The following is a 16533-nucleotide window of genomic DNA, read 5'->3' as shown; positions in this document are numbered from 1 at the left end:
CTTGTGAGGGGCAATATTTTGATTTAAAAAAAAGGGAAAAAAGGGTTTATTCTAAAGATGGCCTCCTTAAAGCCATTTCTCTTTTTGAATCTTTTAAAAAAAAAAAAATTTATAAACCTGTTTGCTGTTTTGTTTTAGTGACTGCTGATGGAAAAGTATCTTCAAGTCACATTTCATATCAGTATGGAAATTTGTTGTAAATTAAGTTTTAAGTAAATTAAGTTTTTTAGTACTGGTTTGTAGCGTCCATTCACAAAATGAGGCAAGCTTGTTAGAAGTTGTGTGACATCAACTGACCTTCCACTAAATCTTACTCACTGTAGTTACTGTTTCTAATGCTGTTAAGCTTTCCTATTAGCACTTGTTTGCTTGTGTTCCTCATTTGTGGATAAAAGATAAAGTAATTTGTGATTAATGGTTTGCTATAGGGTGCAAACAAATGCTTTAATGTGTTCATTGTGATGTAGATGACTCTTAAAATTTTTTTTTAACAAATTTCTATAATGGATTTATATATCATGGTTTACTGTGTGCCAAGTGCTATGTATATAGCACAATATATAATGCACAATACTCTGATGTATTTAACCGTTTTTTTCCAGAGATGTACTGTTTGTCTTGATGCACCATTTTCACAGTTTTCAGGCAGTTTTCTTCCTTCTGTGTCCTAGCTGCTCATGGCCATCCAGCTGTTTGGAGCTAACCTGGATGACTACCTCCACCTACTGCTGCCTCCCGTAGTTAAACTGTTCGATGCCCCCGATGTCCCCCTGCAGGCCCGCAAGTCAGTGTGAAAATCTTCTGCTCTGTTCAAGCTCTTTTTAAACAAGTGTTATTCAAACCAGTGAAGTAGTGAAAGTAAACATACGCTACTGTATATGTTGCTACAGTAGTTGGTATGAAATTTGGAAAACTGTTTTTTGTTTTGTTTTGTTTTTTACTTAATTTTCTATACTATCTATAAAAGTATCAACAAGTCTCAACTTCAGGTCAACATGAACCGCCATTTGCAACCCATGTTATTACTGTGATAGGAAATGTTTGCAAGTTAAACAGAATATATTGATTCCAAGAATGTAGGACGACTAGGCTTGATTTTAATTATTAGGGAATTGGTGGGATGGTTAAAAAAAAAAGAAAGGCTGTTTCTTACCAGATTGGAGCCACACCTGAATTAAATAGTTAATTAAATAATAATTAAGAAATGCCTTAATAGTTATTTTGCTGTTTGTGAAAAAAAAAAGTACATTTGTTTCAGGGATTTTTTTTTTGTTTTTTTGAATAATGTTCACTGATAAACAATGAGATCAAGAACATATATTGAAGTAAATGTGTTTAATTTTGATTTCATGTTGACTTAATGTGGGCATAGGTCATTTGAGGTAGTGAGAGTGTTTTCGCAGCAGTGGTAAGAACGAATGTGAATCAGGTAACCCCAGAGTCTATGAATACAGGATCACATTAACAAAGTGGCTTTGGCCAGCTTTTACTCTGCTAATACTCTCAGTAAAACGTTTTTTACAGACAAGAATCTGTATTGTTTTACTGAATAAGTTCTGGGCTGAGTTTAAGAAAGAATTTTGAAGAGGAAGGTAGACGGATTGTATTTTATTAATGTGCTTGATTTTGTTGGCTGCACTACAGTGTGGGTGTGTTGGTTTGGAAACTCGGTTTTAAAACCTCAAACAATTAACTAGATCGTGTCTCCTTTACTGATACAAATATTTTTTTTAAAAGCTATTCGGCTGCCAATGGCAATATAGAGAGCATGGTCCTGAAAAGAAATCAGGCTCAAATTTTTTAACACAACTTGTTTCGATTTATGGCTTTGATTTTCTCACAGTTTTAGAGTAAAACATGTTTTTGAAAATGTAAATATATTTCATATAAAAATTGAAAATAGTATTTTTGCACATTTTTCATAACCATAAATGTAAAATTCAAAAAGGTTCACTTTTAAAAACGTTTTCACTTGAGCAATAATCTGCCAAGTGTCGTCTTTGAAAAGAGATCAAACTTAAGTCTTTACTCTAAAGCATTCAAGATTTACGGCACTTTATTTGTACTTTTGCACTATGTGGCCTCTGGACAGTAAAATTTTTATCTCTTTTTTTCTTATTTTTGATTTCCTTTTGGATCTACGCACCTCAAGAAGATATCACTCATCAGTTTGGAACTAATGTTTGGCACTATGCCTTTCTATCCTCTTGTTTCGACAGTTTAAGTTGGAAATTCAATTTTCAGGTCTATGCTCAAAAAGTGAATAAACGGATTATAAATATATAAATATAATTTAGTACCATAAAAATAATAAATAAAAAAACATTATCGGACTAAAATATAGAACATTCATTTCATTGAAATAAAAAAGATATACATTTCAGTCATTTTTGACCAACACGCAAAGAGGGTTAAACACTTATTTTTGTCATTTGACTTAATTTGTTTTTGTTTTTTTTTATAAAAATGTCTGATATCTGTGAACAAGATTGTTGGTAAATTTTGAAACCAACATTTGGTGGAATGTTCACTTTTGTAAATCAGCCAAGACAACATGGTTTTCTGCTACCAGTATTTTTAAAATGTCTAAATATTGGCCGATATATCAGTCTATTACTTGTTATTTTACAATTTATTAACAAAATGTGACAAAATGACAATAAATGTTTTAATGAACATTTGGTTGTTTTATTTTTGGTGTTTAGGGTTGCCTTGGAGACTTTAGATCGCCTGACTGAGTCTTTAGACTTCACAGATTATGCTTCCAGAATTATTCATCCCATTGTACGTGCACTCGACGTTACTCCAGAGCTGCGGAGCACCTCCATGGACACGCTGTCCTCATTAGTCTTTCAGCTTGGCAAAAAGGTACAATCTTAAAGCCTAGTTCAAGTCTGGGGAGTGGATCTGTAATGCTGTCCTCATCGTTTGGAAATAAACTATTGAAACTTTTTTTTGCCATAATTCTCATAGTGATATGTCATTAACTGATGTTCTGAAGTAGCCTTCTAAGTATTCCCTAGTGTCTCGCTAATGCACAAAGACGTTTCCAATCAGAGAGAGGGATGAGGTCATTGCTTTAACCATTCCTCTCAAAACCCTCTTAAAATTACCAGTCAACATGTGGCCACCATGAGCACCAGGCACAAGTTCTGATTCCTTTGATCACTGCTGGCCACAATCCTCAGTTTCCTGTGTTAGAGGAACAACACTTTATTTGTGTACTTCCTAGTTGATGGGGTTTAGTCACATGTATACACATGTGCACTCATTCACTCCCAATACTCAAAAGCTTTTTAGTCTAAATAAATCCAGTATGCTTTTCCTCCTCTTCATGTGAGAAGTGCTGCCACCAAGTTGATGCTAAAATAAAAAGAAGTAACAATACAAATATTTCTACAATGCTAGTACTGAGTATAATGACTTAAATCAGTACACATGTGGTACTTCTTTTTTTCTTTGTTTTTAGTTTTTTTTTTTTTTTTTTTACTGGCTGTTAACTTGTCTTGAATAATTACTTAAAAACATGAAGCAGTGTTTACTTAATTGTTACTTGAAGGCTTAGTTATTGTTTTAATTTCATTTGTTAATATTTATATTAATATTGAACTTTTTAAATAAATTAGTATGTTTCATAGCATAATAGTTGTGCTGTTTTGGCATGAATATTAGTATTAAAAATATTTTTTCTGCATATTTCTTTCACAGTACCAGATCTTCATTCCTATGGTTAATAAAGTGATGTTGAAACATCGCATCAATCACCAGCGCTACGATGTGCTCATCTGTCGAATTGTCAAGGTCAGCATCCTACCCTCTGCACGTCTGTGGATATAATATTTCTTTGCAAAAAACATTTAAAAAAATTCTACATAAACTAGGTCCCTGATGACTATTCAGTCACGTTCTTGTTAGAAGAACTTGTCTGAAACAAACCAGCTCTTGTGTTCTGATGGAGAAGCCTGCCTCCGTTTCCTGTATTTGGCCCCCTGTGTGAACCACCACTCATTCTTTGCTAGTGAACCCAGACTTCCTGTTCCAGCACGTGGCCTCTTGGCATCCATATCCAATCTTGTCTTTGGCTTCGAGATGTATGGTTTTTCCTACTGGCATAGAATTACCAACACGTAATGCTGGTGTAAAAGAAAGGTTCTTGCCCCTCTTTCAAGAATTTTATGTATGTTTTATGTAAGGAACAATTAAAGAAAGGCCGTTAAATTATTAGAATATTATATGCACCCGAGGTGTAAATAAGGTCAATTATTCAGCTTATACAATGCCTACGACACATTGTTCAGATGTTTTATTTCAAGACATTTGTTAGGTTTTTGTCCTTAAAACGCTTTCGTGTGTTAGTCTAATTACTTATGCATCTCATTTCAAGCCTCCATTGCTAATTCCAAAACATAATTTTAGAGCTAGTAATGGAGACTTAATCCATTAATATGCAGAATAATGCAGTTATTAGAGAGAGAGAGATCTCTAATAAGTGTGTGTGAATTACCTGTTAGTTTTTGTTATTATTGTCTTATTTTTTTTTATTTTTTTTGGGGGGGGGGGGGGGGGTTGGTTCTTTTTGCTGTTGTAGGCTGTAAAGACCTTTGAAATAACTTAAATAATTTGGCGAAGTGAAATGGAACTGTAATGCGGTCAAGCCCTTCCTGGAACTACTTTAGCCATGTGTTTCCAGGAAAATAATTGCACACCTTAGAATGTTCGTCAACCAATCAGAGTCAAGTATTCAACAGCCCCGCAGTATAATTACAATATATTTTTCTGCCTCCTTTTGCCAACAAAACCTAAATAGTTGGTGTCCCATTGTTTTTTTAAAGGATGAAGGCACAGATTTGATTATAGAGATTATACTGATTTTACACATCAAACATATGAATAGTCATCTATAATCTCTATAATCAAATCTGTGGCTTCATCCTTTAAAAAAAACAATTGAAGGCAGGCCTTTTTTTTGAATGAGGGAAATTGAATGAAAGAGTTTTATTCTTTTTAATAATTTTTTTATGCATGTTGCTAGTAAATGATCACAAATTATTCAGTAGGTCAGTAGACCTTTTGTTAAAAAATGAACATTTGACTATATTTCCTGCGATAATTATCGCCTGCGATAATTAATGCGATATGGCTCAGCTTGTTAGTGAACTACGGCTCTTTGTAGTGAATGCCGCTCCATCTGAAAGCAGGTGATGGCGATTTACTACTAATCAAGGAACTGGCTTTACTGACGAGATGCGCCTAACAATGTCATGCGATATATCGCCCAGCCCTAATTTAGAGTTTCAAGACCTACATATCCCTTATTTGTGGAAAGTTTTGGGCATTTAGGTTTTTTCAAGCTGACACAAAGGTAGATTTGTGTGTGTGTGTATGATTTGTCTTTGCTGACTTGTGTGTCTCCTTCTCAGGGCTATACTTTGGCGGAAGAGGAAGAGGACCCTTTAATATTTCAGCATAGACAATTACGTGGTAATCAAAGCGACACTCTGGTTAGTAACCCGGTCGAATCAGGACCCATGAAGAAACTGCACGTCAGCACAACTGCTCTGCAGAAGGTTTGTAGAATGATGTGTTAACATTTGCATGTGCCATTAATAGATTGGTATTAATGTAGATATTGAAGCAGACCAGTCTATTAATATCAGACATTCTGCTCAACTTCGACTCTACTGTTGGAAATCTGTATACATTATCTAGTTTATAATGTCCTCATTCACAAAAAAAATCTTTTTTTAAACAAAATGGTATTGTTTGTGGTGTATTGGTTGAATGAGTGCTCATTTATCACATATTGAATTGATTAAATTTAATAATACTGTCTTTCATAAAATAAATTTGACTTGTTCCTAAGTTTGTAAAGAATGGGAAACTGATTGCACTAGGAGTAAATGAGTCCCCTTAAAGGCATGCCCAGTATATTCATTGAACTCCTTTTTTGTATTTTGTATGGTTTGAAACATAGCTACATCTGTCTTCAACACCACACTTGATCTGAGATTTGTGATTTGTCTTTTGGGGTACACAGCTGAAGGGATTGTCTGTTCTCTCTGATTCATGAACTCATCATAATCATTTACATGTGTTGCCTGAGTTGTCTTTCCACTATTCTCTCCACCATTACCTTCATTACTCAGTTTTCTGTTGCCTAAATATTGAACATTCACCCAGTGTCTTGGCTTTTAATCTTAATGCATCCTTACTGAATAAAAGTACGTATTTCTTTAATTTATTTCCAAAAAATAAAGAAAAAATTATAACTGACTGCCTTTGAATGGTAGTGTATAAAGTTACAAAAGTTTTCTATTTCAGATAAATGCTGTTCTTTTGAATTTTATATTCATCAAAGAATCATGAAAAAAATTTGCACAGCTGTTTTCTACATTGATAATAATTAATGTTTCTTGAGCAGCAAATCATCATCCTAGAATGATTACTGAAGGATCATAGCCTGGCTAACGTCAGACCACTTTCTCTTTGAGACGTGGTCTGGATACTACATGTTCATTTTCTCGTATTTGAGGCGTGGTTTACGAATGCCCAGAGCCGTTTATTGGGCGCTACAAATGTCTATCAAATGCGCCTGTACGTAGCTCATAGCCAGTGGTGTAGTGGTAAAAAAAGAGGTGGGTAAACTATAAATTCTGGTGGACCACGACATGGTCACCCGGTAAGGTGGGCCACTGCCTACCGTTGTATGTGTATCCTGATGACATTGCTATAGGCTATCATTTGATGGTACTACCAAGGGTATCACTGGTTGTTCCCTCATCATAGGTCACACAATCACTATTCAATTCATACATTAATCTAAGTTCTTGTTAAAGAGACTCAGAAAGGAATAATATGGTTGAAATCTATCAAGTTTAGTGGGGACCGGGGACAGTTGCAACACTTTTTGCATTTCTCTCAGTTACTCAGACTATTTGGACTAGACCAACCAAGTTTGTACATATTAAACTTCTGTCTGCCAATTACCCATACCATTTAAAGATGATTATATAAGACATATTGTTCACAGTATTTATTTGAATGGAAGAAGTCAGATGTTGCAACTGACCCCGACCCAGGGACGGTTGCAACATGTTAAAAATACCTTTAATTTCATTAATTAACTTAAGCTTTTTGTCTCAATGAGCATAGAATTCTGAAAATATTAACTGTTTTAGGCCTACTATAATATTATAGTATTATTTATTTCAATAATATTATTGTAGTCTTTTTTATTTATTTAGTCATATTTATCAAATAACAGTTATTGAGTTTTGTTTGTTCATGTGTAGAACATAGGCCTACACAGATTCAGTGTGCAGGAGTTACAGATGCTGTTCAATCTCTCCATATTTCAGTGTCAGGCAGGAAGAATTGAACAGTTTGCAATGCAACAAACTTTTATTAAACATGCAATTTATATCTTGTTGCTTGCAACCGTCCCCAACCCTATCAGCCATGACAGAACATCATGTGCCTGTTAGACACACTGACTTTGACACATGCTAACCATGCCACTTAGAAGTCAACAAAACAATAATTCAAACGAAGTAAGTTTTGTTTAATTCATACAAAATTTCAGGACAGTATGACAAAAATATATCTCATGAAAATGTTTACTTCATACCTCCAAAACAATTTTTGTTCAACAAATGCAGCAGCATAGTTGAATATGTCTACTGTCTTTTTGGAGGAGGGAGGGTCTAACTGTGCATGTTCAGTATGAGTGTCATCACGCTAGCTTGTTTCTGATTGCAGAAAAATGACATGTTGCAACCATCCCCAATCCATGTAGAGGGAAAAGTCTTTAACCTGGTGCAGGCTTGATTCCCTCTGAATCTTTTGCACAGTTGGGTTTTGACATGCTCCCTACATTAAACCAGCTGCCTGTAAATCACTTTTTTGCATCGTTTTATTGATTTCCTGTTGCGACTGCGATCAAGTTTCATTCTTGCGCAGCTTGTTTAGTAACATCACGAGCGTGTGTTTTCTTCTACGTGTGTGCGCCGTTCTCTTTGTCCCGTGTGTGTGTGTGTGTGTGTGTGGCGCGTGTTGCGCTCTCTGCTCCGTGTTTGCGCGCTTTTCTGCTCTGTAGTTAACGGCCCAAATGCTCGAATCATTTGCCGATCGGCGATCACGCACTGGAAAAGCAAAGTCCGCTCAAATAATGTGACATTTAGAGGTGGATAAACGCAATGTAGAGGTGGATAAACGCACTTTGGAGGTGGGCAAACGCTATTTCCAAATTTTGGGAGGTGCGTAAACGGCGTTTACGTGCGTTTAGCCTCCACTACATCCCTGCTCATAGCCAATCGTTTCAAATTATACCAGATGACGTATGTAGAGCGACAGATATTCAACGAAGAAGACGACGATGGGTCAGAGATTTATGTGTACACCAGAGAGTCCTGCACGGGTCCGATTTTGTAAATCCGCACCCGACCCGTTTTCCAACAGCAGCACTAATAAAAATCTGCACCGACCCGCTTAAAATAGAACCGACACCCGACCCGCACCCGAAATAAAATCAGTTTAGACTATCACATTATAGACACACTTACAAAAATGTTTATTGCCAGGTCATACAGAAGTTATTACACGACAATTAACACAAGGACAACTTCAGCCGAAGCTGTCAAAAGGCCGATACATGAAGAACATGGGCATGGCTAACGTTACCACACAAATCGAACAGACGCGGCTACACCACTATGCCACGCAATTTCGTCTAGCCTACATCTGACAATTTTGGGTTCAAACACGCCCTGCACACCACACATACTAACAGTGTTAAATATGAAAAAATACCGTTCGATAGAACGGCTTTGTTAACAGTTATCTGCGTGCTTCCTCAGGGATGAAGTTCCACATTTGCGACTATCCAACACGAAAATGTTTGCAGCAAAGCTTTTTACAATATTTTCTTCAGATAACTCCAAATTTCTCCCACACACTGGACTTGATTTTTGATGACGTATTGTCGACAACTTTACAATCTCCACTAGCTATTCTTTTCTTCAACTCCTCAGCATCTATCTCGACGACTGCAAGCAGATCGCGCGCGCGGTTATGATGAATTTTTAAAAGTGGAAGTAGCCTAGGTAACGTTATAGATCCTGGGAGGGCGTGGCGCGTCGGCACAAATAAACTGATGTGGATTTTAAATTATTTTATCAACTTGAAATACAGGCATATTTTTGTAGATGTGTTTGCTTGCTAAACTAAATATGCATATATTTTTACGTCTGTCATGTTGGATCCATAGATAAACAAACTGCTTCGGTGTGTCGCATATACTTCGTCATCGTCTTGCTGCTCCCTCCCCGTTCTGTGATTGGTTCCCTATTTCAGGGGAAAAATTAGCCCATGGTAGCCAGACTACCTTGCAGCGTGAATAAAATCGCGCTGCTCAAGGCAGTATGGGGAAACCCAGGCTAGAAGGATCATGTAACACTGAAGACTGAGTAATGATGCTGAAATTTCAGCCTTGCCATCACAGGAATAAATTGCATTGTAAAATATATTCAAATAGAAAAGTTATTTTAAATTGTAAAAGTATTTCACAATATTACTGTTTTAGCTGTATTTTGGATCAAAGAAATGCAGCCTTGGTGAGGAGAATATACTATACTGTGTGTGTGTGTGTATATATATATATATATATATATATATATATATATATATATATATATATATATATACAGGCTGCCCTTCATCTGCATCTGTCCCAACCACTGATCTATATAGAATGACATTATATAGATCAGTGGTCCCAACATACAACGTGATGTATAAGTTATTCACATAAAATTTAAACGCAGCGGAACGGGACACTGCAGCTCACAAAAGTTCATAATTTGCATGTGCTTTAATGCCTTGTCGGTTAAACATTTAATTCGCGTGCTGATTTGGTTTGAACATTGGGGGGGTTGAAAAATTATTCTGCATATTTTTCATGTGATCATGGTATAAATATTGGGGGGGGGGGGGGGGGGTTGTAATGCATAGATTTAAATATTGGGGGGGTTATCTCCCCCCTAACCCCCCCACAAACTACGCCCTGATGCGCTGTTCTAACGTGTGCGTTTCTCAGCGCGTAAGTTACATGTGAAGCTCACATGCACTAAAAGCCTGTCTACCAGCGCCTGGATACTGGACTAAGTTATCTTTCGAGTCTTATTGTGCTAATACTGTCAAATACACACAAGGTTTACATAAACAAAGTCGGTTATGTCTAAAGTGAAAGCAAACGTGAGAAAATTGAGAGTAAATCTGTTTGTCAAATGCGTGTATATTACACGCGTCGCGCGCAGCTCTTAAAGAGACAGTAGTAATAGTACACGCTGCCGCTTGTCCTTAAAGGGATAGTTCACCCAAAAATAAAAATTCTCTCATTATTTACGCACTCTAATGTTGTTCCAAACCTGTATTAATTTCCTTCTAATATTTTCTAATATTTTTCTAATATTAATATTTTGAAGAATGTGGCTATCCAAACAGTAGCTGGTCCCCATTGACTTCCATAGGAGAAAAATATACTATGGAAGTCACTGGGGTACATCAACTGTTTGGTTACCCACATTCTTCCAAATAACTTTTATTTTCAACAGAAGAAAGAAACTTATTCGAGTTTAAAACAACTTGAGAGAGTAAATTATGACAATTTGAATTTTTAGGAGAACTATCCCTTTAATGTTAATAAAACAACAAAATGCAAAGAGAAAATCACTCACTGCTCTTGACTGATAACTTTAATAGTAGCTTTAATAAGTATCAATGTATAATTTATACAGTGAAGTCTATGTTTTGTTTTATTTTCATATTTGTTCATTTAATTACTTTCTTCAATGCTACTGTTAAATACACCTTCACTGTAAAACCCAACAAGTTAAGCTAACTCATTTCATTTGAGGAAACTGATTGCCTCAATTCAATTAAGTTTATAAAAACAATAGTTATGAGTACTCTGAACTTATTTTAATCAAGTTCACTAAAACAATAATATTTCTTAATACACAATTAAACTTTACACTGCATTTAAATACTTTATATAGCTGAAAATTCACTTTATTGATTAAAAACAGTGAAATGACAAACTTTAAATGAACTCAGAGCACTTGCAGTTACTGTTAGCTCACAATGTCACACACAAAGTCAAATTCAATAAGTTAAGCTAACGTATTACATTTGAGGACACTGATTGCCTTAATTCACTGTAAAACCCAACAAGTTAAGCTAACTCATTTCATTTGAGGAAACCGATTGCCTCAATTCAATTAAGTTTATAAAAACAATAGTTATGAGTACTCTGAACTTATTTCAGTTGAGTTTACTAAAAGTAGATATACATTGCAGTCAAGAAATTAAGTGATTATTGTGCATTAGTGATTAACACCTGCTGTTAACGAGCAGAATCAATGAAGGAAAGAGAAACAAAAGAACTACAACTGACTTCCAACCACAGCTTTAGATGAAATCAACTCAATATAAAAGACGTTTAAATCTCTTAAATCTCGTGATGTATTACTTGTATTATTCATTATAATAGAACTGATTCTGCTGTAAGGCCCATTGTTGTGACAATCAGATTTTAAAAACCTCTATGGTATCATGCTGACTTACACAGTAATCAAGAATCAGCATATGAATCTCAACAATAGTGACCATTAAAAATGATTTATGCCGCAATGCATGCTGGGAGCCATGGATAAGTTTTGTATTATGCTAGTACCCAGCATGCATTGCAGCATGAATAATTTTTTAATGGTCACCATTGTTGAGATTCATATGCTGATTCCTGATGTCTGTGTGAGTCTTAGTAATGCATTACTGCATGCAATACCTTTTCTGTGAAACCTTTTGTGCACAACTATTTGTAAGATTCTTCATATTATCTGATGGGCACAACATGGCTAGCTATTATGCTGTAGAATCACAGTTTTGAGTGAAACTAATATATTGCCCTTTTAATCAGAGATCAGACTCTGAATGAAATCAGTGAATCAAGTCACTAAATGATGACCATCAACACCCAATCAGACTTCACCTTGCCTTTTGCACCATAACAAATATGTTTTATAAACACTCAATTATAGCAGCCAAAGAAAATCTTAAGTGCAAAAGTCAAGGGTCAAGAGCCCAACTAAAGCAAACGCTGATCTCCATCATGGTGACATTAAATGAAACTCAAATCATCAACTTCTAAACCTTTGTTAATTCTAATAAGAACTTCTGTAGACAAATGGCAGTACTAAAGTCAAAGTGGTTAATAATAAGTGAAGCTTGTAATGCTGTTCGTGGAGTTGTTTAATCCTCCTTTGCTGAGATCTTGAGATATTTAATGTCTTCTTTTATCTCCAGTTGATTTTGCTGTGGCTGGAAGTCAGTTGTAGTTCTTGTGTTTCTCTTTCCTTCAGTGATTCTGCTTGTTAACAGCAGGTGCTCATCACTAATGCTCAATCATCACTTAATTAATCATTTAATTATACAATTATCATCCTGGGATCTAGAAAGGTTCTATAATTCATTCAGTTTGAGTTCTGTTTCAGTCATTCAAGTTTCGGTACTATTTGAGTGCTGTGAACTCAATTGTATTTAGTACATATTACTGTTAGGTTTTACAGTGATACTGTAGCTGAAAACATAAAGCACTGTTTATTTAATTTGTATATTAAGTTGTGTATGTGTAATGTGTATCTTTGATCTTAATATTTAATAACAAAGAAAATAATGACAAATATTTTATCTTCGCCCCTGTCTGTCTGCCATTCTTTTTTATTTTATATTTTGTTGCCTAAGGCTTTGTTTTTAAAATATGGACATTAGTTTGGCTGTAATGCTCAGTCACAAAATAGTAAAACCAACATAAAAAAGAATTGTGATAAAATCGTGAATCATGATTTTCCTGAAAAAAAATCTGATATGATATTATTGCCATATCGCCCACCCCTAGTCTGTCTTTTATTTTTTATTTGTGTCATGCGTCACAACACTTCCTTGAGTTCCAGGCGTTTCCATGTTGTAATAAAATCATTTTTAAAATATTAAATGTGTCATTCTCTTTAAGCCTCAAGGATGTTTTGACATTGATTTTTGATAAGTATGCTGATTTTTGTTAAGTCACGCTCAGAAATGTGTCATTTGCATATTAAAATCATAAAAAAATCACGCCCCCCCCCCCCCTTCCACCCCCCGCGACACTGTCACCTTTTTTACTCTTGAGGAGTTTGCAGGTCTGATATATATATATATATATATATATATATATATATATATATATATATATATATATATATAAATAAAATAAGTATATATTAGTATATGCGTGTGTGTGAGTGAGTTCTGTGTATTTTAAATCTTAATTATGTACAATTACCTTTAAGACATGCTAACATCAAACTATTGTAATCAATTGTGAGTCAAATCTCCCCTGCACTTTATGTGAACAGCAGTGATGCGCGGGTCAATGTATAAACAAACCGCACCCGACCGACGTTTTCAACTAACCCGCCCACAACTCGGACCGCAAAAAAAGAAAAAAAAAAAATATTTTACCCGACCCGCTTCATGGCCCGCATTTTTTAAAAGTAGTAAATGCTCATCGTAACGTCTTAATATAACTTAATATATTCTAATTTTGTCAAGAATTATAAAAAATCGTCAATAAGCTCATAATTTGTACTAAAATAGTCTAAATGTTTAGTTTTAAAAACAATTTTAAAAAGCTGGCTATGTCTATTTTGATGTTTCTGCGCAAGTTCAGCAGACAGTGAGGTTCGGGTTTGTTCCAATCAGAGCTCGTGAGCGGAGAGCGCATTTCTAAATATTCCGCTCCGCTCACTCATTCCGTAGGGTCGTTCGCCCAACCCAGAATGGCCTGCTGGTTCGAAAATATGTGGAATAAGGGCTGCCTCCGACTAATTTTTTTTTCTAGTCGACTAGTAGTTGTTCATTTAAGCCATTCGTGGACAAATCGCCCCTTTATATTAATTGAATTACTTAAATAGGCCATAGCCTACAGGATAATAAGCGTTATGACCGCACGCATAAAGCTTGCCACAAAGAACCGGTTAAAGTAATGATTATGAATGTGTCTAAATTAGCAAAGAGACGATTAATACCGAAGTTGACGATGCGGAGATTGCGGACTCGCCATGAACGCCAGAGAGAAATGCACATTTCATATGGATTACATAATCAGAGAGTAGCCTATTTATTTTGGTTTGAATATTTTCGTTTAAAAGTAGACATTTCAAGCTTTCTGTAATATATAGCCTATATTTCTCAAATCTGTGAGTTTCGGCGCCCTCCAGTTCACATGCAATACATTGTCTGCTATATATTTGCTTCTTATTTATTAAATACAGGCAATTGATTGATAAAACATTGATCAAAATTAAGATACAATTTATACAAAACGAAAATCTTTTAAAAAGAGTTTTCTATAAAACAAAACTTAATGAAGTCGTCAAAATCATGTTTTACCAAAAACAGCGCCGTTGCTAGGAGGGCACCAGCGCCTCTGCCTTTCAGCGCCTCTGCCTCGCGAGTGGATGATAGCCCCGAAGACGCCTAGCAATGATATACCTTTAGTGGTAGTATACCTTTAGTTAAGTTATACCTTAAGAGTCTTTGTAGCACGCTAAGAGACAATGTTATCGGAAAATGCAGCCCAGGTATGATGCGTATGATGCGTAATGGAGATTCCAAAGCGCTCTTCTTTGGTCAGAACCATGGAGAGCGATCGCGGATTTACTTTTAACAATGCAACAAAATATTTAAAGAGCATCAAGCTATTAAAATCTATATTATGTATACGCACAGATAATATAACAGTAGGCTATATTAGTCAATATTTTTTTATTAGGTTAAGCAGTGATTGGATAACGTTTTTTTTTTTTATTTAACGTTTTTAATTTAAGGCCCACCCACTGGCCCATCCAAAACTGGAATCCTGGCGCCGTGCCTGGTTGGTCGTGCCAGTTTTGTGGTTATCAAATGTGTAAATAGCATCGCAAGAAGTACACATGACAAAGCCAGCACTTTGGTCATCATCTTTCATTATTTCAGCAAATTTCTCCCACACTTTGCTCTTTCTATTTGTGTATTTGCGGAGTGTGTATTTACCCATTTTGTGTTGAAGTTGGAGTCTATATAGAGCATTTCAAATCAGTCACATATGCAGTTCCAGAAGGCAGCTCTCTATGTCGTAGGCTTTGAGGCAGATAGCTAGAATAGAGCTCTTGTGGTTCTTTTATCTGTTTATTAGTCCTGTTTCTGCTATGTGCAGGCTTGGGGTGCAGCCAGAAAGGTGTCCAAAGATGACTGGCTGGAGTGGTTGAGACGTCTCAGTGTGGTCTTGCTAAAAGAATCATCCTCACCTGCCCTGCGCTCCTGCTGGTCTCTGGCGCAGACATATATACCACTCGCCAGGTAAACCTTCCCTCCTCTGTCTCTGTTCTTCTGTTAAAGTAACATTTCAGAAACCCATTATTTTTGTCAAATTTTTCTGTGCCTTAATTCTGGGAGTACGGTCTCTTTCGGCAAGAACCGCTAACTTGTACAGGAATGGGCTGTTTGGGACAGTTAAATCTGTAATCATACCTGAAGTTATAGGTTGACAGTGTGAGAGCAGAGTGCCATCTCATTCAAATAGCAGCACAACCATCTTTGCTATATGTTGTTTGGACAATACCACAGAAAAAACCTACATAGACTATTGTATGGACATAACCCTGCACAATTATCAAAGCCTGTGTGTGCATTTTCTCTTTTCTGTAGGGATCTTTTTAATGCTGCATTCTTATCCTGCTGGTCAGAGCTGAGTGAAGACCAGCAGGATGAACTGATACGCAGTATCGAGCTTGCTCTGACTTCTCAGGATATTGCTGAGGTCACACAGACGCTGCTCAATCTTGCAGAATTCATGGAGCACAGTGATAAGGTCAGTAATGAAGTCTATTATCTCTAGACATTTGACATCAGGCATAACGTCTGATCCACATCGTACGTTTGGTCAAATAACTAACCTTACAAGCCAAGAGAGTAAAGGCTTTTTAAAACATCTGAAAATAAGGCATAAATACAGCATTTAAGTTAGGACACTTCTGTCCTGAAAAAAACATGCATTCAATATCATTTGCAAATGAAGGCTACTGCTTGAAGATTTTTCTTCATGGTGAAGGAAAAAAAACAAAAAACGAAATAATAATAATAAAAAAAAAAAAATTGAAACTAAATGCAAGATGTTTCTCAGGGTTCGTACAATTATGAAAAACCTGGAAAAGTCATGGAATTTCAAAATAGCAATTTTCAGGCCTGGAAAAGTTTTGGCAAAATAAATAAAGCCAGAAAGTTTTGGAAAAGTCTTAGAAATTAGTTTCAAAATATGTATAGAATAGAATATATGTTATAAATGAGAATGTTGGTTAAACAAACTACAATAACGTTCATTCAATCCATCTAACTGCCGCGTTCCATCAGATTTCGTTTTGCAGGGTTGAGCATTATAACCAATCACACATGTTTCTGTTG

General features: G+C 35.8%; 1 protein-coding gene across 1 annotated transcript in view; it reads left to right on the top strand.

Annotated features, from left to right (window-relative positions):
• The window catches only part of mtor (mechanistic target of rapamycin kinase), a 398131-nt gene that overhangs the window by 141550 nt on the left and 240048 nt on the right, over positions 1-16533 (top strand). The window contains exons 22-27 of the mRNA XM_079897701.1: positions 672-784; positions 2706-2868; positions 3709-3801; positions 5421-5567; positions 15290-15432; positions 15781-15943. Of these exons, the coding sequence (XP_079753827.1) occupies positions 672-784; positions 2706-2868; positions 3709-3801; positions 5421-5567; positions 15290-15432; positions 15781-15943 (822 nt within the window). The remainder of the gene's footprint in view (positions 1-671; positions 785-2705; positions 2869-3708; positions 3802-5420; positions 5568-15289; positions 15433-15780; positions 15944-16533) is intronic.

Source organism: Squalius cephalus (genome assembly GCF_949319135.1).
Source record: "Squalius cephalus genome assembly, chromosome: 16".
Classification (NCBI taxonomy): Eukaryota; Metazoa; Chordata; class Actinopteri; order Cypriniformes; family Leuciscidae; genus Squalius; species Squalius cephalus.
This window is presented reverse-complemented; position numbering and strand designations above follow the sequence as displayed.